Genomic DNA, 25,076 nt, shown 5'->3' with positions numbered 1-25,076 from the left:
ACGTGGTGGCTTCAGCCATCTGAAGATCACCATGTTGCTGTGGGTATACTTCGTCTAGGAAACTTAGTGTTAACTACGATTATCACCGTACTACGAGCTGAAACAAAGTTGATTAGTCGCTTATGCTTTCCAACTAATCCAACAAAGATATTTTCTTTACCGACTTTAGCATTGAAGTCATCGAGCATAACTTTGACGTCGAACTCAGCATGGGCTCCGTCCAGGAGGTCGTAAAGCTCATTCTTGTAAGACTCCACAGCTTTATGGGTAGGGGCGTGTGTACATACTAGGATGATGTTTCGGAAGGTAGCTTTGATGCTGATCACAGCCAGGCGATAGTTGATCGAATTTAATTGTATGACCTTAGATCGTAGCCGATTATGTCGCAATCTTATCTTTTCTAAAGCTATCCATGATATGTCTTGAATAAAAAAAAACAGTTTTTATAATATTTTAAATGGCAGCATGAATACAAAACTAAAATTGAAGCTGCTCTTAAAATACTTAAGAAATTTACTTTTTTACACTTTTAAGAACGCATAAATAAAGCTTTTGTTTACAGTTCATGGCTTTATCGAAATTTTTCCACAGTAAGATCATTTTTTCATCTAAATTGTATTGGAATGCATAAGCTACACAAAATAAGAATTAAACCAAATTGTCAACTGAGTGTTTCGAACAAGTAACATATTAACAGCTGAATACTTCCATTTTAAAAACAGCACCGCCATTTTTCCATAAACTTCAGTTTACTGTGGTTTGTTAAAAGCCACTTTACACGATATAATAGTGAGACAGTCACAGTCAATAAACAGCTGTTGTAAGATGTCTTTAACAACCAGGCCTAACAATTTTAAATGTTATCTAATATTGGCTGAAAATGACGTGTCTGCTTTAAATTTTCGTTCTGAGTATGAGCCTGAACACTGAAACAAAAACAGGCTAGTATGCGACCCACACTGATAACTTCAAATCACGTCTGTCGGTTTGTCTTGCTTAAAAGTTTGTCTATATGTACCAAATTTGTGTACTATTTTTTGCAGATTTTATTTTTTATGAAAAAACGGACTGTTGGATTTTTATATAAAAATTACTGAATATCGAAAACAATATTTTCTGTGAAATAAAAGCTATTTGAGTCGAAAGTTAATTTTAACCAACTTTTAGTATTGTTTTTTTAGAGTTTTATTTTTTGTAAAAAAACTGTTAGTTCGATTTTTCTCAAAACTTGTCCTAATGTTGAAAACAATATTCCTTATAAGAAAAAAATAATTGAAAGCTATTATCTCAAAGTTTTAAAAAGATATTTGAGTCGAAAATCATTTTTTACCAACTTTTGTTAATTTTTTTCGGTTTTTATTTTTTGTAAAAAAACTGTCAGTTCGATTTTTTTTCAAATTTTAACTGAATGTTGACAACAATATTTCTTATAAGATAAAATTAGTTGTAAGCCAATATTTAAAATTTTTGAAAAGATATTTGAGTCGAAAATCAATTTTTACCAACTTTTATTACATTTTTTTAGGTTTTTAATTTTTTGTAAAAAAACTGTCAAAGTTGTTTTGGAGATGAAATCATATTTTAGTCGTAAAATTTTGGAGGTGACAAATTTTTTTTGTTTCATTTTTTTTTATTCATAAAAAAAAATGTACTTCCTTGGAATCACGTTACAATATATTATATAAAATTTAATTTAAGTCTCTAGCGTTTTTGATTCGTTAGATATTTAGGGGTAACCAAAATTTTCAACTTTTTTTCAAACTGCTATGGTAAAAAAACCACGCAATTTTCCTGAGAGCCCTTGTCTCCAGTTTCGCGCTCCAAGTTGGGTTAGGTCACCTTCCACTTGTACGCGCCACCTGATCCGCGGTCTTCCACTACTGCGCTGTCCTGTGGGTGTGGATTCGAAGACTTTCCGGGCTGGAGCATTGGTTTCCATGCGCTCTACGTGACCCAGCCATCTTAGTCGTTCGACTTTTACCCTTCTGGCTAAGTCTACGTCGCTGTACAGGCCGTACAGCTCATCGTTCCATCTTCTGGTCCACTCCCCTTCGATGCATACGTTATCATAGATCACACGAAGAACTTTTCTCTCGAAGCGACTCAAGGTGCTTTCATCCGCTTTTGTCATAGTCCATGCTTCTGCACCGTATAGCAGGACGGGGATGATAAGGGTCTTATATAGCAACACTTTGGTCCCTCGAGCGAGGACTTTACAACTCAATTGCTTTCTTAGTCCAAAGAAACAGCGGTTAGCAAGACTTATTCTGCGTTTGATCTCAGCGCTGGTGTTGTTTTCTGCGTTTACAGCGGAGCCTAGGTAGACGAAGTCCTTGACTACCTCAAAGTTACGTCTGTCGATGGTGACGTTTTGACCAAGACGTCGGTGTTGTTTGTCCTTTCTTGATGACAGCATGTACTTTGTTTTGGCCTCATTAACCTTTAAACCCATTTTTGCCGCCTCTGCCTCAATACTCACAAAAGCCGCATTGACATCACGCTGAGTTGTTCCGATTATGTCAATGTCATCAGCATATGCCAGTAATTGGACAGAATTTTGAAAGATAGTGTCTCTAGTGTTGACGTGTGAGCTCCGCACTATTCTTTCAAACACGATGTTAAAAAAATCTCATGACAGCGCATCATCTTGTCTAAAACCTTTTTTGACGTCGAAAGGTTCTGCTAAGTTGTTTCCAACCTTTATGGAGCAGCGTAAATTCTCCATGGTCATCCTGTACAAACGGACGAGTTTGGCAGGGATGCCAAAACTAGACATGGCTCTATACAGCTCGTCCCTGTATATGCTGTCATATGCGGCCTTGAAATCGATGAAAAGATTCTGGGTGTCGATTTGTGTTCTTGGGTTTTTGCAGGATCTGCCGTAATGTGAATATTTGATCGACTTTCCTGGTCTAAAACCACACTGATAAGGACCTATTAGGTTGTTGACGATGGGATTTAGACGTTCACATATTACAGCAGAGAAGATTTTATAGCCGATGTTAAGTAGACTGAATCCTCTTTAGTTGGTGCACTTTAGAGGATTTTCTTTTTTCAGGATCGGCCAAACAATGCTGAGGTTCCATTCATCGGGCATGCTTTCTTCCGACCAGATCTTACAGATAAGTTGGTGCATGCACCTAACCAACTTATTTCCAGCTGCTTTAAAAAGCTAGGCATTCAAGCCATCTGCTCCAGCGGCTTTATTAGACTTCAGCTTGGATATGGCTATCTCGTCTAAGTCGGGAGGGCGGGATTGTTGGCTTTCGTCGTCTATGTTGAATGGATCATCCTGCCTGACAGCGGAATTCAGCTCCTCGTCGCCATTATGCAGTCTGCAGAAGTGGTCCTTCCATATCCTCAGCATTGACTGCGGTTCCACTATGATGTTTCCACTTTCGTCTTTGCAGCCTTCGGTTCTAGGTTTATGTAGCTGTGAATTTCCTATTACCTGTTCATAAAACTTTCGAACTTCATTCCTGCTTTTAAGCCTCTCAACATCTTCGACCGCATGCTTCTCATGCCCTCTCTTTTTCCTTCTGAGAAGTCGGTGTTCCTCTCGCCTCCTCTGTTGATAGAGCTCATGAGCAGCTCTCGTCCTTTTATGCAGCACCGATTTGCATGCCTGTTGTTTGGCTGCATTTGCCTGTCGACATTCCTCATCAAACCAGGGGTTCCTTGTTGGTGGCTGTTTGAAACCCAGCACATCAGAGGCGGATTCTCTGAATGCATCTTGGCAACGTTCCCACTGGTTTTCGATGTGAACTTCGAGATAGGTTACTTGTAACTCGGTCGGACAAGGATTTGGTGATCTCTGGCGATTGTAGCCGTTCGACGTTGTACTTTCTCCCAGCACCTCCCTGTTTTGCCTTGGGTCTGGAAATCCGAAGTGCTACCTTGGCTACAACCAGGTAGTGGTTCGAGTCGATGTTAGCTCCTCGGAAAGTTCGTATATCCATGATGCTGGAAGCATGTCTGGCGTCGATCGCAATATTTGGTCAATCTGGTGGACGGTAGATTGATCTGGAGAACTTAAAGTTCCTTTATTGATGTTGAGGTGTGGAAAACGCGTACTGGCTAACATGACGTTTCACCTCGCAGCAAAATCTATGAGCCTGAATCCGTTGTCGGAAGTGTTGTCGTGCAGGCTGTTCTTCCGATTATTCCACCAAAGATGTCTTCCCTTCGTAGCTTGGCATTAAAATCGTCCAGGACTATTTTAATATCGTAGCTAGAACACTGCTCATATGTTTTGTCTAGGAACTCGAAGAACATATCTTTGGTGTTGCCGTATTTCTATAGCTCAAGACTTCTTGCCTAAGTCTGGTTCCAATGACGAAGCCGCATGCAAATAAGCGCTGTTGGTTTTCGTGGTAGCAGTCAACATAGTAGATATCGCAGTTTTTCATCCTCTTTTCGCCCGGCACATCCGATCGTATTTCCTGGATAGCGGTGATATCTGCTTTGTAGCGGTCTAGGGCCTCCGCTAATTCTTCCGCCGCACGTGGTCTGTTAAGGGACCTAACATTCCACGTGCATATCCGAAGTTCGTAGTCCTTCATTCGTTTGCGTTGGTTGTCAACAGTATATCCGTCTGTAGCCGAGGCTTGTTGGTCACCCCGACGGCACAACCCCCAACCTGGAGGGCCAGATCCTAAGTATAACTCCAAGGATGGGGAGCCGGATAAAACCGCTTCTTATAGACCTGGGCTCCGAATAAGTCGAAGAAGCCCTAAAAGGTGTTTACTAAGTAGTTTAACCTTACTGGAACTGTAGACGCCACCGTTGATTAAATCTCGGGAATTCCTCCGTTGACGTCTGGATAAGGAGAGGTGCCTTAGTGGAAACACCTCTCCCCACCTCTCTCGTTTGCTGCCCCCAACAACTTTCCACTGGGGTTGGAACCCAATCTCCAGTTGAGGTACTATAGGCACCCGATGTTCACCACGGGGAGGTGAGAGTATTAGTTGATAGACAGAGGTTGGTTTTGAGAAAAACCTGTGGACGCTTGTGTCCTCTTGAATGCACATGTCTACCATTTGAACATCAAATAAATCTATAAATAAAGTCACACTATTTATAACTCAAGAACGTCTGTACCAATCGGCCGAAATTGGCGGGGAGGTAACCTAGAACCAGAGTACTAATAAAGGATTTCTTCTATGATGTGACATGAAGCGTCAAAGTGAATAAAAGTCACTATGAAACGTGATATGACGAACGCATCTGACTCTGTCTATGGGTAAGTATGGTTAAATGGCCAAATCCGCACCTAAAAGTATGATATGTGTCATAAACGTGCATTAGAAGTATTTAACCAAACATTGAAAGATCTACGCGCCATTTATTTCAAGATCAACGGATGCCGATGGAATAAACGTTTGCTTCAAATCATCGAACATATAATACTTTGTAAAGAAACTTCATCTGACAACAAACATGGTACGTCTGATGAAAATTTATCTGAGCAATTGTTGACAAATGGAGCATATTGATTTCACTTCCTCTTAATGTCTGGAATTTTGTCTCATTGAAAGGCGTATGTTGAAGAAAAATGTTGTTTACACAATCATACTTAAATTAAAATTAGAAGGTAAAGAAGTTCACATTCCAAGGATCCCAATGATTCTAACCAATTATCGCTTTCAATTTAATTTAAAAGAGTGATTTCCGATCGGTCTTCCATTCGCCATGATCACTAAAAATCACAAGACCAATCTTTGAAAGTCTGTGGTTTCAATATGGAATAACCATTTACCTGTTTAACCAGTGCACCAAAATAAATAATCACTACAACATAATTTAAAATCTTAGCTTTTCATTTGTATTTTCTAACAAAAAAAATTGAATTCAATGAATTCTAAAATCTGCTCTTTTACTGCCTCTAAGGCGCAACACAATCCGCGGGATAATTAGTTATTAACGACAACTAAATCTTTGATTTTCAATTTAAATAAATTGTTAAATACTATATAACATTTATTGAAAATGCTTTCTTATGAAAACTAAAATAAAAATAGTTCCCTTCTAAATAAGTATGCCTCAAGCTATTGGTCACAGCCTAAGGCCCGATGCGACGTTGACAGATAACATGCTCATCAACTTGAGTGTCATCAAAATATTCCTGGTTAAAAGGTTTAGGTAACTATAATGTTTGACAGTTCTGATGTTTGATATGCAGTGACGAAGGCGGTGTGGCGGTGGCAGCGTGCGTACTGTTTCGACCATCTAACCCGACACCCCTTAACGTTAAATCCCTTAGCAAAAATTCGTTCGATAGATATTCATATTATCTGTTGTTCACACTGACGTTGTGTTAATTCATACAATTACTCGCTCTGTTGACGCAATAATCCATCCATAAAGTCATTGTTGTTGTTTGACGGATTCCCTTATAACGTGTGCGACATGGTGCCGGTGCTAGTGGTGGTGGTGCTGCTTCATGACATTGCCGTTAGATAGTGCCAGTGACTCTTTTGCCCATCCAGGTGTGCAAAAGTTTTGTTCCCAATTATTTTCTACAAGTATCTATATCTACCTTTACCTAATGTGAAACTGGTGAAAAACCAAAACAGAGAAATTTAGTCGAAACTCGAACAACCACAAGTTGTCATCTCTGCGTTTTAACATGAAAATGCATTAGCCAGTCAGTCTCAGTTAGTGTCAGTTGAAGTTAGTGTCAAAATTTCGTTATTTTGGGTTTGAGTAAAAAGCTTAACATCATAAATATTTGCAAACCTTCAGAGTGAAAGCATTTAGCGGTTTAACGTGCATTTTAATAGAGAGTGTTATAGTGATTGAGGAAAGGTGCAGAGGTTGGCCAGTTTAATGCACACCTGTTTTGTATGATGAAACTTTCTGAAGTCCTAAAGGCTTTTCGATTGGTGAGCTCGAAATTAGGTTTTTCTTTTTTCATCAGGGTGGTGAATTTGTATCACTTTATTGTTACAAATTAGATTAAAACTGGAACACACGATACCACTCAATTTCAAAAGTATCAGCCTCAATCGTCAGTAGTGACAGAAATGATCTCCGGCGCCGGCATAGGACATCATCATCATCATCTCCATCACCAATCATCACCGTATGGACATCATGTCCTGGTGAATCCACAGTAAGTTCAAAGAGTAACAGTGTCGGCGTACGCTTATTATGTTTGTTAATAATTCTATACCGAGGTGTAAAATCTTGGTTATATTTGAAAGTGCGAATTAAAGTGAAGGGAAAACGAATTAAATATGAGTACTTAGTGGGATCATTATGGTGTATTTTCAGTCATATTTTCTGTGTTATTAATTGACAGAAAAATAGGAAAAAAAGTGGCAGAGAAGTAAATTGGGGACTTTGTTCTTGCATGTTCTAGACTTTGTGACGTATCTACAATATATTAACGACCCTTGTTGTTAAAATTGTATGTAAATTCAACCGTAGCTCGTACAGAGAAGTGTTCAAGTGTATATTCGAAAATTAGCCTAAATATGCTATTTTTGGAATGTACTAACGCTTATTCATTGGTGTAAAAACAAATGTATAGATCACAAAAAATAAATATTTAGAAATTACTCAAAAAAACTCAAAGAAAAGTTTGTCCAATATTCTTGATACAGAACTGATTTCAAAAGTTGCTAAGAAAATTCTCAAATACTGAAGAAAAGTAGTGCAAGGAATTTACATCACCGAAAAGCTGAATCAGCTAGAAGTGGAATGCAGTTAGATTCGAAGTTTGATGTTATGAAAACTCTGCTGACACCAGTAATTTCCACTTACTACAAAAGGCAGCTATGGACCTAAAGTTGTGGCATTCATGACCTTTTTACAAACAATTCATTCATATTTACATGGAATGAGGGAATGGTTTCACGTGGCTCACAGAAAATAGGGTCTTGGAATTGGAATATGCATTATGTGAAAATGCTAGAATTTAATAATGTATAGTGATGAATGGGGTTGCCAAATTTGGAACAAAAGGATAAGGACCATTTGCACATACATCGTCAATAATTCTACCTTCCAAGTGAAACAGATGGACCACAAATTTATCGTATCTCGCCACTTATTCCAATCATTGAAAGGATGATTAGGACTGTGTTATCATCACCGCAAAAATGAGGGAACCATTTCACTTAATAACAGCTGATGATAGAAAAAGTTTCTGCGGACAAGACTTAAAATTTAATTTTTTACGATTCAATAGCCTCGATTCTAAAATGTAAAGTCATTTATTATTCAATACAAATATTCAAACAACATGGATATTTTATTTTGAGAGGTTGACATACAAAAGAGGAACTCCAGCAAATTCGTAGATATGGAATTCGAGTCGCTTTATCCTGGAGGAAGATTCATTGAAGCTGTGAAATTCAAGGACTTATAGCAATTCAAAGAATCCAAACCTTTTATAAACCACTCATTTTATAATAATTTAAAAACAAATGCTAGAACCGAAGACGAAAATATCCAGGAAGAAATAAAAAAAGAGGCTGGGATGCGAACCACACTGATAACTTTTCATCCCGTCTGTAGTTTTGTCTTGCTAAAAGTTTATAGGTTTTTGAGTTGGCTTAAAAAAGTTGTCAGTTGAATTATTTTTAAAAAAATTAAAATTAACAATAATATTTTTCATGACAAGAAATAGTTTAGTTTGAAGAACAATTTTTTAACCAATTTTACTAGCATTTCTTAAATTTTTACAATGTACCGAACATCAACTTGTACCAAATTTGGGTACTTTTTTTTGTAGATTTTATTTTATTTTTATGAAAAAACGGACTGTTGGATTTTTTTAAAAAATAACTACTGAATATCGAAAACAATATTATCTGTGAAATAAAAAAAGTTTGAAGACAATATTTTGAACAGAGATTTGAGTCCAAAAGTAAATTTTGACCAAGTTTTAGTCATTTTTTTTTTAACTGAATGTTGACAACAATATTTTTAAAAATATACATGTGGTTTAAATAAAATATCTGAAAGTTTTGAAAATATATTTGATGCAAAAATCAATTTTTACGAACTTTTGTTAAATTTTCTTTTAAGTTTTTACTTTTTGTAAAAAAACTGTCAATTAGATTTTTCTCAATATTTTTCCGAATGTTGAAAACAATATTTTTTATAAGACAAAGTTTTTGAAAAGGTATTTGAGTCGAAATTCAATTTTTAACAACTTTAGGTAATGTTTTTTTAAGTTTCTGTCAATTTGATTTTTTTTTAAATTTTACCAGATGTTCAAAACGTTATTCGTTGCAACGAAGCATAAAATTGTTTTGGAGATGAAATCATTTTTTATTCGTAAAAGTTTTGCGGTGACAAATTTTTGTTTTTCATTTTTTTCGATTTATAAAAAAGACCGTTAATTGGATTTTTTTCTTGTTTGGCGTCACGTTACAATTTATTATATAAAATTTAATTCAAGTCTCTAGCGTTTTTGATTTATGAGATATTTAGGGTTAATCAAAATTTTCAACTTTTTTTAAACCGTTATGGCAAAAACAACCACCCACACAATTTTCTTGAGAGCCCTTTCTTTATCTTTCTGCATTATTATCTGTATAAGGAAGAAGTCGATATCTCTTCTGGTCCTCAAGCTATGGAAGACGAAAAATACGTCGCGAACGTACGAACATACGAATGTACGTACAAACGCACGCACAGGCATCTTTCTAAAAAATTTATTTCGACTCTAGGGACCTTGAAACGACGAGAAATGTCCAAATTTTTCATTTGAAAAATCGGACCCATTACAATAACTTATGGGAACTTAAAAATTGCAAATTCTCTATAGATATATTTATTAACTTATATCTTAATATATGTATGAATATATTTATTTACTTATTTATTTATTTATTTTTGTGTGTATTTATTTATTGATATATTTATTTTTTCACTGATAAAATAAATCATTTTAAATTATTTTCTATTAAATTCAAACTCCTACCTTGAGATAGACAGATGCTATTGAAAAACTAATAATTATTTTTTAGTAGTAAGATACAATTTGACATCACATCTGTGTGCTGTGCAATGACTTAAAAATAAATTTGTAACTTTATCCTTGCCAATGAAATAAATTATTTTACTGTCCATCACAAATCTTTGGTCACTAAAAGTAATTGCTTCGTTTTCAAAATATTATTAAAACTATTCAATTTTCGTAAATTATTTTACAACAGCTTTTCAAAAGAAAATTTTTTTTTGCTATAAAGTTTCAAACAATTACAAACTTCAAAAAAATCAGAAATTATATTAAGCTGAATCAACCCTTCAACCCTTAAATTCAAAATTCATGTTTTTGGTAAATTCGTCAAAATAAAAAAATAGGAAAGCTTTTCTCTTTGCAAATTCGCATTCGTGATTTGCAAAGTAAAAGTTCAAAGTTGCTTGGTGAAATTTGTAAAGTTTTGGATAAAATAGGGCCCAGATGTCAAAAACTTAATCGATCGTTTTATAATATTAATCTCGAGGTAGTATCATTTTTTGATAGGAAAATATTAGAGGTGATGAATACTTGTTTTTATGTTTAGTTTAGAATTGCGAAGCAAAAAGTTCCCACTATCTTTTCGATGCTTTACCCAATTTAGACTTAAATAAAGAAAACCACCAACCTTGAGTCCTCACCGTTATCACTGACAGTATCATCATCTTTTTTCCAAAAGAAATATAGATCGATTAGATTGGATTGGCCACCAAAATTTTCACCAACCAATTACTTTTTCGGTACATATTGAACGTTCTTGGATTTTGTTTGGATAAGTATTGTTTTTAATTGATTGTTAACGTACTTATTCGTCTAGAAGTAGAATTCATAGCTTAAATTGAGTTTTTAATGAAAATTAGGGAGAGTTTCCAACAGCTCAAAATCTCAAAAGTTTAATGGCATATTCGATTGTCTCTAGCACCTAGCTCTGCTGAATCTTATTACGGCATACAAGTTGATGTCAAAGTCCAGAAGTCCCTATTGAAAGAAACTCGGATAACAACAAAAAATATACATTTCCAAAAAAGAGAGATATAAACAGAAGAGCTGAAGTACGAACTTTAGTATATTTTTAAACAGCTTTTTGGATCATGGAACAATAAATTATAAATTAATATCATGTTATGAGTTAGTTGTAATGACTTTTTATTTCAAAAAATTAATTTACAATGTCTTAGTTATCTTAGTCTATTTGGTGTATCTCAAAGCCGTCTACCAGGTCAACAATAAATAAATAAATATCGTAAGTTAATTTAAAAAAAAAAATAAAAAAGAATTAAAAAAATATAAAAAAATTAAAAATCTCCCTCTAAAATTCGTTTTCTGTATCGAAGTCCAGCTACTGTATAGTTGTATAAAACATCCCATCCTTTTTCGCCGTTTAAAATGCTTATTGTCTCTCCTTCTTCAAGGGTCTTTTTACGAAATACCATAACACAAAGTTCTTTCAAAATTGGACAAACTGCAAGAAAATGGAAAACTTCCCCCCTGGTGTTCATGTTGCAAAGTTCGCAAATAATTGGTAGATCCGTTCGGTGGGGTATAAAATTTAAACTTATTATTTCACCTCTTATTTTGAAGACATTACTGATTTTTTCAACAGAGTAGCAATCAAGAAAGTATGTGTTTTCACTAAAATAATGGTTTAATTTGCTATAGTTAATCCTATACAGTGAAGCTCCAGTATCTTCAGTGTATCTATCAAACAAAATTCTACCGAATTTATCTTACAACAAGTTCAATTTCTCTCTAAGATATGAAGGTTGTTCTTTTGTCTCTATATCTAACTCTACTCCACACTCTGATGCGATTTCTTTCCACACATTGCAAATACTTCCACCCGTTCGAATAATACTTCTCATTACTGTGTTTGGTATTCTAGTTTCTTCCATCTCTAAAACTTTGATAACATAATTAAAATGCAATTCCAGGGTATACAAAAACATAGGGGGAGTACCAGTTTCAATATACAACATATAATTTGGAGTGTTTTTTGTTAAACGGAATATCCTCTTTAAAAAATAGCGAAGCAATTTTTCGACAGATTCATATGTTCTGTATCCCCAAACCTGTGCTCCGTAAAGAAGCACTGAAGCTGCGATTGAACGAAATACTGTTTGTTTTGCACTGTGCGACACGTAATTGTTACTAATGCAGCGTCCTCAAATCGATGAAATTGCTCGTTTAGCATCTGTTAGTTTTTCATCGAGATGTGTATTTACATTTAAGTTCACCGATATTATCATAATAAGATATTTGTATTTGCGTACTATCTCCACATCTTCTCCATTGAAATTCCACTTTTCCAAGCAAGCATGTCGACCGCCATCGTCTCTGAACACCATAATTTTGGATTTTTCCAGATTGACTGTTTAATTCCAAGTTTTACAATATATGTTGAGTCTGTTAATCATTCGCTGAAGCCCATCCACAGAATCAGAGAGAAATACGATGTCGTCCGCATACATTAAAGCTGGAATTGTTACCCCCGTTGAAGTTTATCCCACCTTTAACAGAATCCGTTACATCATTAAGATACTATATGAAGAGTAGGGCACTTAGTATACATCCCTGTTTAACGCCCATTGAAGTTTCAAATTCTTCAGATGTAAGATCTCCATCCTACATAAAAGCCACATTATTTTCGTACAATGCTCTCAAAATGCGAATACATTTTTTTCACACTTCCATTATAAAGAGTTTCTAAAATAATGCATCTCGAGATATTGTGTCAAATGCTGCACGAAAGTCCACAAAAAATGCATACAATTTTTAACTTCCCATTAGGAAGTTATTGTAATGGGTCCGATTTGTCAAATTGAAAATTTTGACATTTCTCGACGTTTCAAGGTCCCAAGAGTCGAAATAAAATATTTTTAGAAAGATGTCTGTGCGTGCGTGTGTACGTACGTTCGTACGTCCGTATACGTCCATACGTTCGCATCGTTTTTATCGTCATCCATAGCTCAAGAACCAGAAGAGATATCGATTTCAAATAAATTTTGTTATACAAATAATAAGGCAGAAAGATGGAGAAAGGGCTCTCAAGAAAATTGAGTGGGTGGTTTTTTACCATAGCAGTTTGAAAGGTGAATATTTTGGTTAACCCTAAATATCTTACGAACCAAAAACGCTAGGGACTTGAAATAAATTTTATATAATATATTGTAACGTGATATCAAAGAAGTATATTTTTTGGTAAAAGTTCAATATCGATTCAAATATCTTTTCAAAAACTTGAAATTTAGGCTTTAAACTTATTTTATCTTATAAGAAATATTGTTTTCAACATTCGATAAAATTTTGAAAAAAATCCAACAGTTCGGTTTTTTCATAAAAAATAAAATCTACAAAAAATAGTACGCAAATTTGGTAAAAATTGATGCGAGTACATGTAGACAAACTTTTAAGCAAGACAAATCGACCGACGGGATGGGAAGTTATCAGTGTGGGTCGCATCCCAGCGTCTTTTTCTTTTTAATTGTATTAGTATCAGCTATGTTGGTAAGTGCAAATATTTGGTCAATTGTGGAATAACACTTTCTAAACCCTGCTTGGAATTCTGTTAGAATTTTGTTTTCTTGCACCCATTGACTAAGTCTTATGTAAAATAACGCAGCAAAAAAGTTGGCTGAAGTGTTTAAAAACGAAATTCCCTGTAGTTTGCTGGACCTTTGTAATCACCTTTTTTGTGAACCGGATTTTTTAAAACTTTCGGGAACTTCAGCTGTTTCGAAGATTCGGTTGAACTCCATGGTTAGTAATTTCATGAACACGTTTGTTGAATTCTTATAAAATTCAAATGGGATTCGGTCATTTCCTGGGGTTTTATTTAGCTTTGAGTTGTTTATGGCTTCCTAAACATCTTGAAGAGTAAAAAGTGGATCCAAATTTTCATCTAGAAACATAGGGCACTAAGAAGGCTGTTAAAGTGGGTTCTCTTAACGACAGCGAAATAGTGTTTGTGCTTACTTTTATATATTTTACAGCTTTCCAAAACTCAGCTGATGATCTCGTATTGTTTATCACAGTTATATTTTTAAGAAATTCGTGTAAAATCCTTGTAGGCTTCGTTATAGAGTACTTTGAAAATATTGGAATTATATTTATTTGATCTTAAAAGTTTTAAGAATTTAAGAGATTTATTTCTGGCTTTCAGGCATTCTGCATCAAACCATTTTTGTTTAAATAAAATGTTACCACTTGGTAATTTGCTAGGAGGGATAGCTTTCTTTATGATTTTCGTTAAGGTTTCAGTATTAGCTGGGCTATTAAGAATTTTCAGATTTTCAAGATTTGATTTATCATGTTATGATATAACTAAGAAATACATACATGTCTTCCAGCCTTATAGATAATAACCAAAATATTTTATTCGCGTCATAAAAGAGTGGAAATGAATGAAAACCCGTTTTAATACCAGTTTACTTTTCAATTAATAGTTTCATCATTCATTCAAGGTTTTTTCTCATTGTAAAAGTTTTTATACATACAATTTTATTAAATAGAACATTGCGTCTAAATTTAAGAACCATCAATACAGAATTTCAAAAACCAACCCACAATAATTAATTTTTTGTTTAAAACTATCATTGCTAAACAAATCGGTGGTTTCTTAAATTGAAATTTTGTTTTTAATTCTAGCTACGGTCATCGCGGATCAATTCCAGGAGTCGCATCCGTAACTCACATCATACGACACGCTGGCTCTGGTACAAGTGCCAGTGGATCTTATGGAGGAAATCATCATGGATATCAGTCAAACGACTATGGGAGGTATACCGACATACTCGTACTTTAAAATCACATTAAACTCTATAATTGAAAATAAATTATAATCTACCAATTTTATATTTCATAACCCTTGCAATGGACATATAATATGGGCGTTTCTAGTAGTGGTCATGCGGCACCAGCAGGCTATGATTACCACCCAGCTCATCCTGCACCTCCTGCAGCAGCAGTTCATGTTCCCATAGCTGACACTACTGGTCCAGTTCATTCAACGGGAAAATCAGGAAAAACTGGTGGTTCATCGACCATTACCGCTCTGACACTTCTCTCGTTTCTATTTTTTCTCAACATTTTGCAAAGCTGCCTCAAAGAACACATGGATACAATGAATCCAACAGTTATGGTGATGACAGCTGGAGTTGCCAGGACCAGGGTCAGTAAATTAGCGGAAATGAATTCGAGAGAGCAACAAAATCCCATTCCACAGTCGGTTCTAACATTGAACAGAGGCGAACCTGGCTATGCTGCTGATGCCTCTGTCAATGTGCCCAGTCAAACACCCTTTAATGGTGGCGGAACTAAAGTTGAATATAACAGCAACAGACCTGACCCCGAACCAGAGTATTACCCAGCTTATGTAAACCGAACGATGACATCACTGGTGAATGATAATAATTACCATCAAGACCGGTACCATTACCCATACCGACATTACCAGCGCCTACCCGGACCCATACCCTCTCCGTCACCATCTTCATCATCAGCATCTTCTTTCTCTTCCGGTTCCAATTCACCTGTTAGTAATTACTATTCGGAGACAATGGACCCTTACTACACGAGGATTAATTGACTGTATATGCTACCCACCGTCCAGTCACAGTTACAGTTAGAGCAACAGCAACAGGACATCAAGAAGTGTGTTTGGGTGTTTTGATGGTTAATTTATTTTCTTTGGTTTTAATAAAATTTATTTCTTGGAATTATCGTTCTTAATCTCAAGAAGAAGAAAAGTTGACACTTTCGTTAATTATTGATTAAATATTAATTTTACCCTCGGCCTCGTCGCGTTTAAGGATAAATCTCTTGAGTGTCTTAATGGAGCATTTGAGATGAGGTGCAAGAAAAACAAAATATTTAATGATCTTGAATTATTCGTGAGTAATAATCTTATTTAGGAGTCAGATTTTGTGTACACATTAAAATAATATTTTATCAATGGGAAGTTTTGTAGTTTTTAAACAAAAGAGCTGACGTAGAAACTTTAGTTAAAGTATGAGTTTTTGTCTATGAAATGTGAGGCAATGTGTCTTTGCCAATTAACATTTTGTAAATGCGTCGTTCATAATTTTCCTTTGTATCCCATCCAAACGGCCAATATGAAAATTATAGTTCCTTGTAGCTCCTTAAGAACTTTAAAATAAACATAATTTTTCGTTTAGGTAAGTTTTAAAAAAACACAGTACGACTCAAGCTTACAAGGAAACAGTTAAAAACTATAATATTTCCTGAAGACAAAAAAGCAATACAAAAACGGGATAGTAAAGGATTTCGTGCCAAGAGTCCATACACCCTCTCTTTCAAGGAGGAATTAGGGTAGGTTAAACATTAAAACAAATTAAAACACACAAAAATAAACCAAAAACCTTAAAAGCAACTGAATCGAAAAATAGAAGTTGGCCGCTGTTTCGATGAACTAAAATATAAGAAAAAACTTCAACATTGTCGATCGTTAAGGAGACTATAATGGTTTGAAGATTTTGGGACACCACATACAAATAAGGAAGAAGGCGTTGAATAAGTAGGCAAAAAATAGAAGAAGAAAACTTGAAGAAAGTATACATTTTTTGGCAAAAGCAAAATGCAATGGCAATAAAAGTCATGCGACAAATCAAATCGAGAACAAAAAACTTTTAATAAATTCACAACCCAACCCCGACCACATTATACCGCGCAGTCAGAGAGGTCGTTATTTTCTTGGGTGAAGACTTATTTCTTAAAAAAAGGTGACTGCATTTCTTAAGGACTTTTTTGTTTTTTTTTTTTCTTCTTGGAAAGACAGAGATATATGTTTGAATTTTTTGTTCATGATTTTTAATGGTAGAAAAGATGGTGTAGTTAACATGTCTGGGAAAATGAGTATGGGGGGAAATAGTGAAAGGGCAGATCTTAATGGACAACCAGTGCCTTGTAAATGTTAACTCTCAATCATTCCAAGGAGTACAGTTTTCTAAAAAAAAGTTTGATTGTGTCTATTATTGTGTTTTAGAATATGCCTACATTAATTTTATGGTTAAAAAGATGAGTTAAAACTTCATAGGCCAAAAATGTGATTGCAATATCAATACAAATGGTTAAAATTTGAAATAAAGTGAATATTTATATTTATATGGGCCAGATTCTGTAATAAACAAAACGATAGGGAACGTTCGTTTTTGGCATTTGTATCGTATTTCATTTTCGTTCATTTGATCTTTCGTGCTTCAAACCCAACAAGATTTGAATCCATACTTCTGGGATGTTGACATCTGTCAAATATCTTAGGAGATGGGATATAAATTTTAATCGATAGATAAGTAAGTGAAAAAGTGATTTAAAATATAAAATAAAGAAAAACGTAGAAAAAAAGGCACATAAATTATTTTATAAGTATTTTAACTTTAATGTATTGTTAAGTAAAACAACTAAAATATTTAGAAAACGTTTAACAATTGAATTTTATTTTACAAATAAAGGACTTACAACACAACACCAGCCCAAAAAGAAATTTACTATATGCGCAATCATGCGTCAATGGCAACGAATAGACAAGCCTAAGGCTCAGGCAGGGCCGACTACAACACCCCACAAAACAAAAACTTACATTGAACAAAAATTCGATCAACAAAACATTAAAACATTTACTGGTGATATTCAACCCAGCTAACCGTCTTTAAGCCAACAGCCTATGCAACCCTCTTTAGAAAACCGTCTACAACCCAACAGTATACGAAAAATTCGTTGCCCTCTTCGTCGGATTCAGAGGACATCGTTTAAAATCTTGTAAAAGCTCTTGTGAGTTCAGTGACTGCTGCACTTTGGGAGCAAATACAAAATGCACAGCCATCTTCAGCCAAAGGAATGATAGACAAGATGGTTCCACAGAAGCAAGAACTAAAGGTTGGTATACGAACCAATAATAATAGTTACATACATACTTGGAGATTAATTACTACAACTTTAGTATTATAAGATATTTAAGTTTTTTAATAGAATACTTGTGAATTTATCAAAGACAGGGCAACGGCCGGCCTAGCCACTGATAAAGCTTCGATTCCCATCGATCACCGAAATCGAGCATCAGTGAGTGTGGTTAGTAGAAAGGTGGAGGACCGTCTCGAAACCCACCGCGTGCTGTTGTCATGTGTTCTTTCTTTCTGTCTGTTGTTCTTTCTCTTCTGGCCTTCTGTCTTGTATTAATGTCCTGTGTTTTGGTATCACCTTACATATGTAGTCTAGTCGCTCAAGGTGTTGTGTTATCTTCTCTGTACATTTATGTCCTGAGTAGTGTGAAATGTAATATAATGTAATATCTAAGGACATTTTGTTTTATTCTTTGATAGTGTTTGTTTTGTAAATAAAGAGTTCAGTTTATTTATTAAAACTGTATTGGTTTTTCTTTTACATATTTTCTAAATAGTAATACAAAAATTCGAACTAAGGAAATTTTAATTCTGTTACGAATTCTTTCTGCATCTGTTTTGAAGGATAATCTATTATTATTGTCGGCCTGCCAATGGTATTGACGTTCATCCTAATGGATGTAGATGTTGTGGAGTGCAGCACATACATTGACACACTGCGAAACTTTTTTTGGATTGTACCTATTTTTTCTTTCAAGAAGTATACACTAAATACCTCAACCTGCCTAAATGTAAAATTAAATTAATAATTGAAATTATATAAATAGTTTAATACAACCTTTTAGAATATTTATACATCGTTCGTTTATATTACGTGCTCTGGCGTGGACTGTATTGAAATGAATTTCGTCATTTTTTTCTTGCTTTCCGATAAGGTGTTAGACCCCAGTTATGGATATCATTGGTTTTCATCATTGAAAACAAACATTGGAATTTTCCTCAGAGGTCGTTTATAGCTATCATTAAAAGTTTCTGTCATTGAAAAAAAATTCCTGACTTAAATCCACCGAAAAACTTTTACTGACAGAAATCTGTCATTGGAATTGTGCGAAATTGGAACACAAATCAGTGGAACGATAAGTTTCATATTTGAACATTAAAGTATCAGCTGTTCAGAAAAATGAATTTCCGTCCGGAAAATAGAAAAGTACATTTTTAGAGAAAAACAAATGTGCAATAATACTTTTTTTCCTCAAACAAAATTCTTTGGGTAATTTCCGATTGATCAGTATATAATTTTCATTTCTAATCGAAGGGAAACAAAGTCAAATATCGATTCAAAAAATTTCCCGGATCGATTTCAATGATAGCTATAAATTACCCCTTAGAAGCCATGCTTCCAATGGATACCCACTGCTACCTAGAAACTATTAGAATAAAGAAAAATAAAGTCTATATTCCACCTAATAATTTAGAAGTTCTTCGAATCCGCTTATAATATCTTGACTAAAGTTTATTTTTGATACCCGAGCCAAAGGAATCGTGTGCAGCACCACTATATTTGGCACAAACAACAATTATGCGATACTTGTGATCGTTTATTTGTTATTAACTTCCCATGGGAAATTATTGTAATGGGTCCGTTTTGTCAAATTAAAAATTTTGACATTTTTCGACATTTCAAGGTCCCTAGAGTCGAAATAAAAGCTTTTTAGAAAGATGTCCGTAAGTACGTAGGCTCGTACGAACGTACGTTTTTTCGTCGTCCATATCTCAAGAACCAGAAGACATATCGACTTCAAATTAATTTTGTCATACAGATAATAATGCAGAAAGAGCTCTCAAGAAAATTTCGTGGGTGGTTTTTTCTTAACATAACAGTTTAAAAAAAGGTGAACATTTTGGTTAAACCTAAATATCTCACTAACCAATACCGCTAGAGACTTAAATTTAATGATATGTAATATATTGTAACGTGTCACCAAACAAGTACAATTTTTGAAAGAAATCCAATTGGCATGCAACGTAAAATAACGTTTTTAACATCTGGTAAAATTTTAAGTAAAATCAAATTGACAGTTTTTTTTATAAAAAAATAAAAACCTAAAACAAAAACATTACTCAAAGTTTGTAAAAATTGATTTTCGACCCAAAATCTTTGTTCAAAAGCTTAAAATTATGGCTTCCAACTAATTTTCTCTCAAAAGAAATATTGTTTTCAACAACACCCCACAAAACAAAAACTTACATTGAACAAAAATTCGATCAACAAAACATTAAAACATTTACTGGTGATATTCAACCCAGCTAACCGTCTTTAAGCCAACAGCCTATGCAACCCTCTTTAGAAAACCGTCTACAACCCAACAGTATACGAAAAATTCGTTGCCCTCTTCGTCGGATTCAGAGGACATCGTTTAAAATCTTGTAAAAGCTCTTGTGAGTTCAGTGACTGCTGCACTTTGGGAGCAAATACAAAATGCACAGCCATCTTCAGCCAAAGGAATGATAGACAAGATGGTTCCACAGAAGCAAGAACTAAAGGTTGGTATACGAACCAATAATAATAGTTACATACATACTTGGAGATTAATTACTACAACTTTAGTATTATAAGATATTTAAGTTTTTTAATAGAATACTTGTGAATTTATCAAAGACAGGGCAACGGCCGGCCTAGCCACTGATAAAGCTTCGATTCCCATCGATCACCGAAATCGAGCATCAGTGAGTGTGGTTAGTAGAAAGGTGGAGGACCGTCTCGAAACCCACCGCGTGCTGTTGTCATGTGTTCTTTCTTTCTGTCTGTTGTTCTTTCTCTTCTGGCCTTCTGTCTTGTATTAATGTCCTGTGTTTTGGTATCACCTTACATATGTAGTCTAGTCGCTCAAGGTGTTGTGTTATCTTCTCTGTACATTTATGTCCTGAGTAGTGTGAAATGTAATATAATGTAATATCTAAGGACATTTTGTTTTATTCTTTGATAGTGTTTGTTTTGTAAATAAAGAGTTCAGTTTATTTATTAAAACTGTATTGGTTTTTCTTTTACATATTTTCTAAATAGTAATACAAAAATTCGAACTAAGGAAATTTTAATTCTGTTACGAATTCTTTCTGCATCTGTTTTGAAGGATAATCTATTATTATTGTCGGCCTGCCAATGGTATTGACGTTCATCCTAATGGATGTAGATGTTGTGGAGTGCAGCACATACATTGACACACTGCGAAACTTTTTTTGGATTGTACCTATTTTTTCTTTCAAGAAGTATACACTAAATACCTCAACCTGCCTAAATGTAAAATTAAATTAATAATTGAAATTATATAAATAGTTTAATACAACCTTTTAGAATATTTATACATCGTTCGTTTATATTACGTGCTCTGGCGTGGACTGTATTGAAATGAATTTCGTCATTTTTTTCTTGCTTTCCGATAAGGTGTTAGACCCCAGTTATGGATATCATTGGTTTTCATCATTGAAAACAAACATTGGAATTTTCCTCAGAGGTCGTTTATAGCTATCATTAAAAGTTTCTGTCATTGAAAAAAAATTCCTGACTTAAATCCACCGAAAAACTTTTACTGACAGAAATCTGTCATTGGAATTGTGCGAAATTGGAACACAAATCAGTGGAACGATAAGTTTCATATTTGAACATTAAAGTATCAGCTGTTCAGAAAAATGAATTTCCGTCCGGAAAATAGAAAAGTACATTTTTAGAGAAAAACAAATGTGCAATAATACTTTTTTTCCTCAAACAAAATTCTTTGGGTAATTTCCGATTGATCAGTATATAATTTTCATTTCTAATCGAAGGGAAACAAAGTCAAATATCGATTCAAAAAATTTCCCGGATCGATTTCAATGATAGCTATAAATTACCCCTTAGAAGCCATGCTTCCAATGGATACCCACTGCTACCTAGAAACTATTAGAATAAAGAAAAATAAAGTCTATATTCCACCTAATAATTTAGAAGTTCTTCGAATCCGCTTATAATATCTTGACTAAAGTTTATTTTTGATACCCGAGCCAAAGGAATCGTGTGCAGCACCACTATATTTGGCACAAACAACAATTATGCGATACTTGTGATCGTTTATTTGTTATTAACTTCCCATGGGAAATTATTGTAATGGGTCCGTTTTGTCAAATTAAAAATTTTGACATTTTTCGACATTTCAAGGTCCCTAGAGTCGAAATAAAAGCTTTTTAGAAAGATGTCCGTAAGTACGTAGGCTCGTACGAACGTACGTTTTTTCGTCGTCCATATCTCAAGAACCAGAAGACATATCGACTTCAAATTAATTTTGTCATACAGATAATAATGCAGAAAGAGCTCTCAAGAAAATTTCGTGGGTGGTTTTTTCTTAACATAACAGTTTAAAAAAAGGTGAACATTTTGGTTAAACCTAAATATCTCACTAACCAATACCGCTAGAGACTTAAATTTAATGATATGTAATATATTGTAACGTGTCACCAAACAAGTACAATTTTTGAAAGAAATCCAATTGGCATGCAACGTAAAATAACGTTTTTAACATCTGGTAAAATTTTAAGTAAAATCAAATTGACAGTTTTTTTTATAAAAAAATAAAAACCTAAAACAAAAACATTACTCAAAGTTTGTAAAAATTGATTTTCGACCCAAAATCTTTGTTCAAAAGCTTAAAATTATGGCTTCCAACTAATTTTCTCTCAAAAGAAATATTGTTTTCAACATTTAGAAAAATTCAAATCGAATTGAAAGTTTTTGCTTACAAAAAATAAAATGAGGCTGGGATGCGACCCAGACTGATAACTTCCCGTAACGTCTGTCGATTTGTCTTCCTTAAAAGTTTGTCTATATGTACTCGTATCGATTTTTACCAAATTTGCGTACTATTTTTTGTAGATTTTAATTTTTTTTGGAAAAACGGATTTTTGGATTTTTATATAAAAATTACTGAATATCAAAAACAATATTTCCTGTGAAATAAAAGAAGTTTGAAGCCAATATTTTTAATTTTTGAAAAGCTATTTGAGTCGAAAATCAATTTTTACCAACTATTTTTTATATTTCTTAGGTTTTTAATTTTTTGTACAAAAACTGTCAATTCGATTTTTTTTTTTAAAATTTAACTGAATGTTGAAAACAATATTTCTTATAAGATAAAATTAGTTTGAAGCGAATAGCTACAATTTTTGAAAAGATATTTGATTCGAAATTCTATTTTTACCAATTTTTATACATTTTGTTTAGGTTTTTATTTGTTGTAAAAAATTTGTCTATTCGATTTTTCTCAAAATTTGTCCTAGTGTTAAAAACAATATTTTTCATAATTAAAAATTAATAAAAAGCTATTATCTAAAATTTTTGAAAAGATATTTGAGTCGAAAATCATTTTTTACCAACTTTTGTTAATTTATTCTGGTTTTTAATTTTTTGTAAAAAAATCTGTCAATTCGATTTTTTTCAAAATGTTACTGAATGTTGACAACAATACATTTTGAAAGATAAAAGTAAATTAAAGCCAATATCTCAAAGTTTAGAAAAGATATTTGAGCCGAACATCAATTTTTACCAACCATTTAACCAAAAAATTGCAAAATTTATAATTATTTTATTAATGCCTTCCGATTCAAGATTGTAGATTGTACTAAGCCTCAAAATTGTTGGAAAATACTCGTGTCCCTGTTTATATGCAAATATTCTCCAACACATATTTGAAAGCTATTTTATTCAACCGAAATCGTTAATATTATATATTAAAAATTGAAATAATATTGTAGACCAATGTTAAAAAACAGTATTTTTCAACAAAAATTAAAACATACCTTTGATTTGACAAAGTAAATGGGTGAGAGATATTTCTCAGAGATCTTTTTATACTTCACATATTCAATAACTCCGAATCCTCTTGTTCTTCTTCACTATCGGTTAAAAATGCAATATATTCGCGTACCAACTTCTTTTTCCATTTACCAAATTTTTTTGGAAATAAAAAATCCAAACTTAAATATTTAAGAAGTGAAAAGTCAAAGAAAAAGCTATCGTTTATTTTGCTTCGAATGTGCGAACGATAACTTTTGTTTTTCAAATTAATCGAAGCAAATTCTTCGTACACGTGAAAACGTTTGTTTACGTGTGCGATACAGAATGTCGCCACTGTTCTTTTTCCAAATAAAATTTACTGATATCGCTCGCTTTGCATTTCCATCTTAATACTTAATAACTTCATTTAACATCAAACTTCACACTTCAATAACTTATTATTTTATTTTCAAAACTTCATACACTTCTTATTTTATTTAACTTGTTATGAATTTTTCTTAATTTTTAATTCTTCATTCTTCTAGAATCTTGATTTTTGATTCTTGAGTATTGAGTCTTGATTCTTGATTTTTAATTTTTGATTTTTGATTTTTAATTCTTGATTCTTGATTCTTGATTCTTGATTCTTGATTCTTGATTCTTGATTCTTGATTCTTGATTCTTGATTCTTGATTCTTGATTCTTGATTCTTGATTCTTGATTCTTGATTCTTGATTCTTGATTCTTGACTCTTGATTCTTAATTCTTAATTCCGATTCTTTAATCCTTATTTTCTTTCTTGGTTCTTCAATTTGTGTGACTTATATGTTAATCTTTATAATTCTCAACTCATGGTTTGAATTTGGTAGCATTTTGATCATATAATTCAAACACTTCAAGTGTTCCTTTTTAAGAAAATAGCAAAAAACAAAGCCATTATAAAGTTTTAACATTCGCCATGGAGTATTTTATTTTTTGAACGTTTTATCAAATTGAAAATCAAGTTTACCTTTGCTTTTTCGTTTTAACATTTTCCAAAACTTTCATAAGCTGCTTTATACCATTTAATTACTTTTTGCTTAAAAATGTATAGTGTCGATAAAACCATGGGGGTATTTATATACAGGCACCATTTAGCATCTGTCTCACATTAAAATCACATATACTTTTAATGGACTTTTGTGATGATTTAAGTTTTAAACAGTTTTCAAGCTGCCATATTGCCACCATTGCTCGTCACATAAATTTGCAACTTAATACAATAGTTCCTTGAAACGGAAAAAAATGTCATAAAACATTTATGTACATATGTAACATCATGTACCTTCATAAATATCTTTGTACATATACAAACCCATATATATTACTAACCAAAGAGAACTGGCTTGTTTAATATAAAATTCGCAACAAAATGCAAAAGCCTTGTAAACAGTGTTCTTACCAC

General features: G+C 33.5%; 1 protein-coding gene across 1 annotated transcript; it reads left to right on the top strand.

Annotated features, from left to right (window-relative positions):
* The first annotated feature begins 6,599 nt into the window (after positions 1-6,599).
* Positions 6,600-15,583, top strand: LOC129942447 (protein dissatisfaction). Its single transcript, XM_056051373.1, has 4 exons — positions 6,600-6,884; positions 6,957-7,114; positions 14,621-14,752; positions 14,873-15,583. Exons 1-4 carry the CDS (start codon positions 6,846-6,848, stop codon positions 15,558-15,560), a joined length of 1,017 nt encoding a protein of 338 aa, XP_055907348.1. The 5' UTR covers positions 6,600-6,845; the 3' UTR covers positions 15,561-15,583.
* The last annotated feature ends 9,493 nt before the right edge of the window (positions 15,584-25,076 follow it).

The sequence above is a fragment of the Eupeodes corollae genome, chromosome 1 (genome assembly GCF_945859685.1).
Source record: "Eupeodes corollae chromosome 1, idEupCoro1.1, whole genome shotgun sequence".
Taxonomy (NCBI): Eukaryota; Metazoa; Arthropoda; class Insecta; order Diptera; family Syrphidae; genus Eupeodes; species Eupeodes corollae.
The sequence above is the reverse complement of the archived record's forward strand: the minus strand, read 5'-3'. Positions and strand labels throughout refer to the sequence as shown.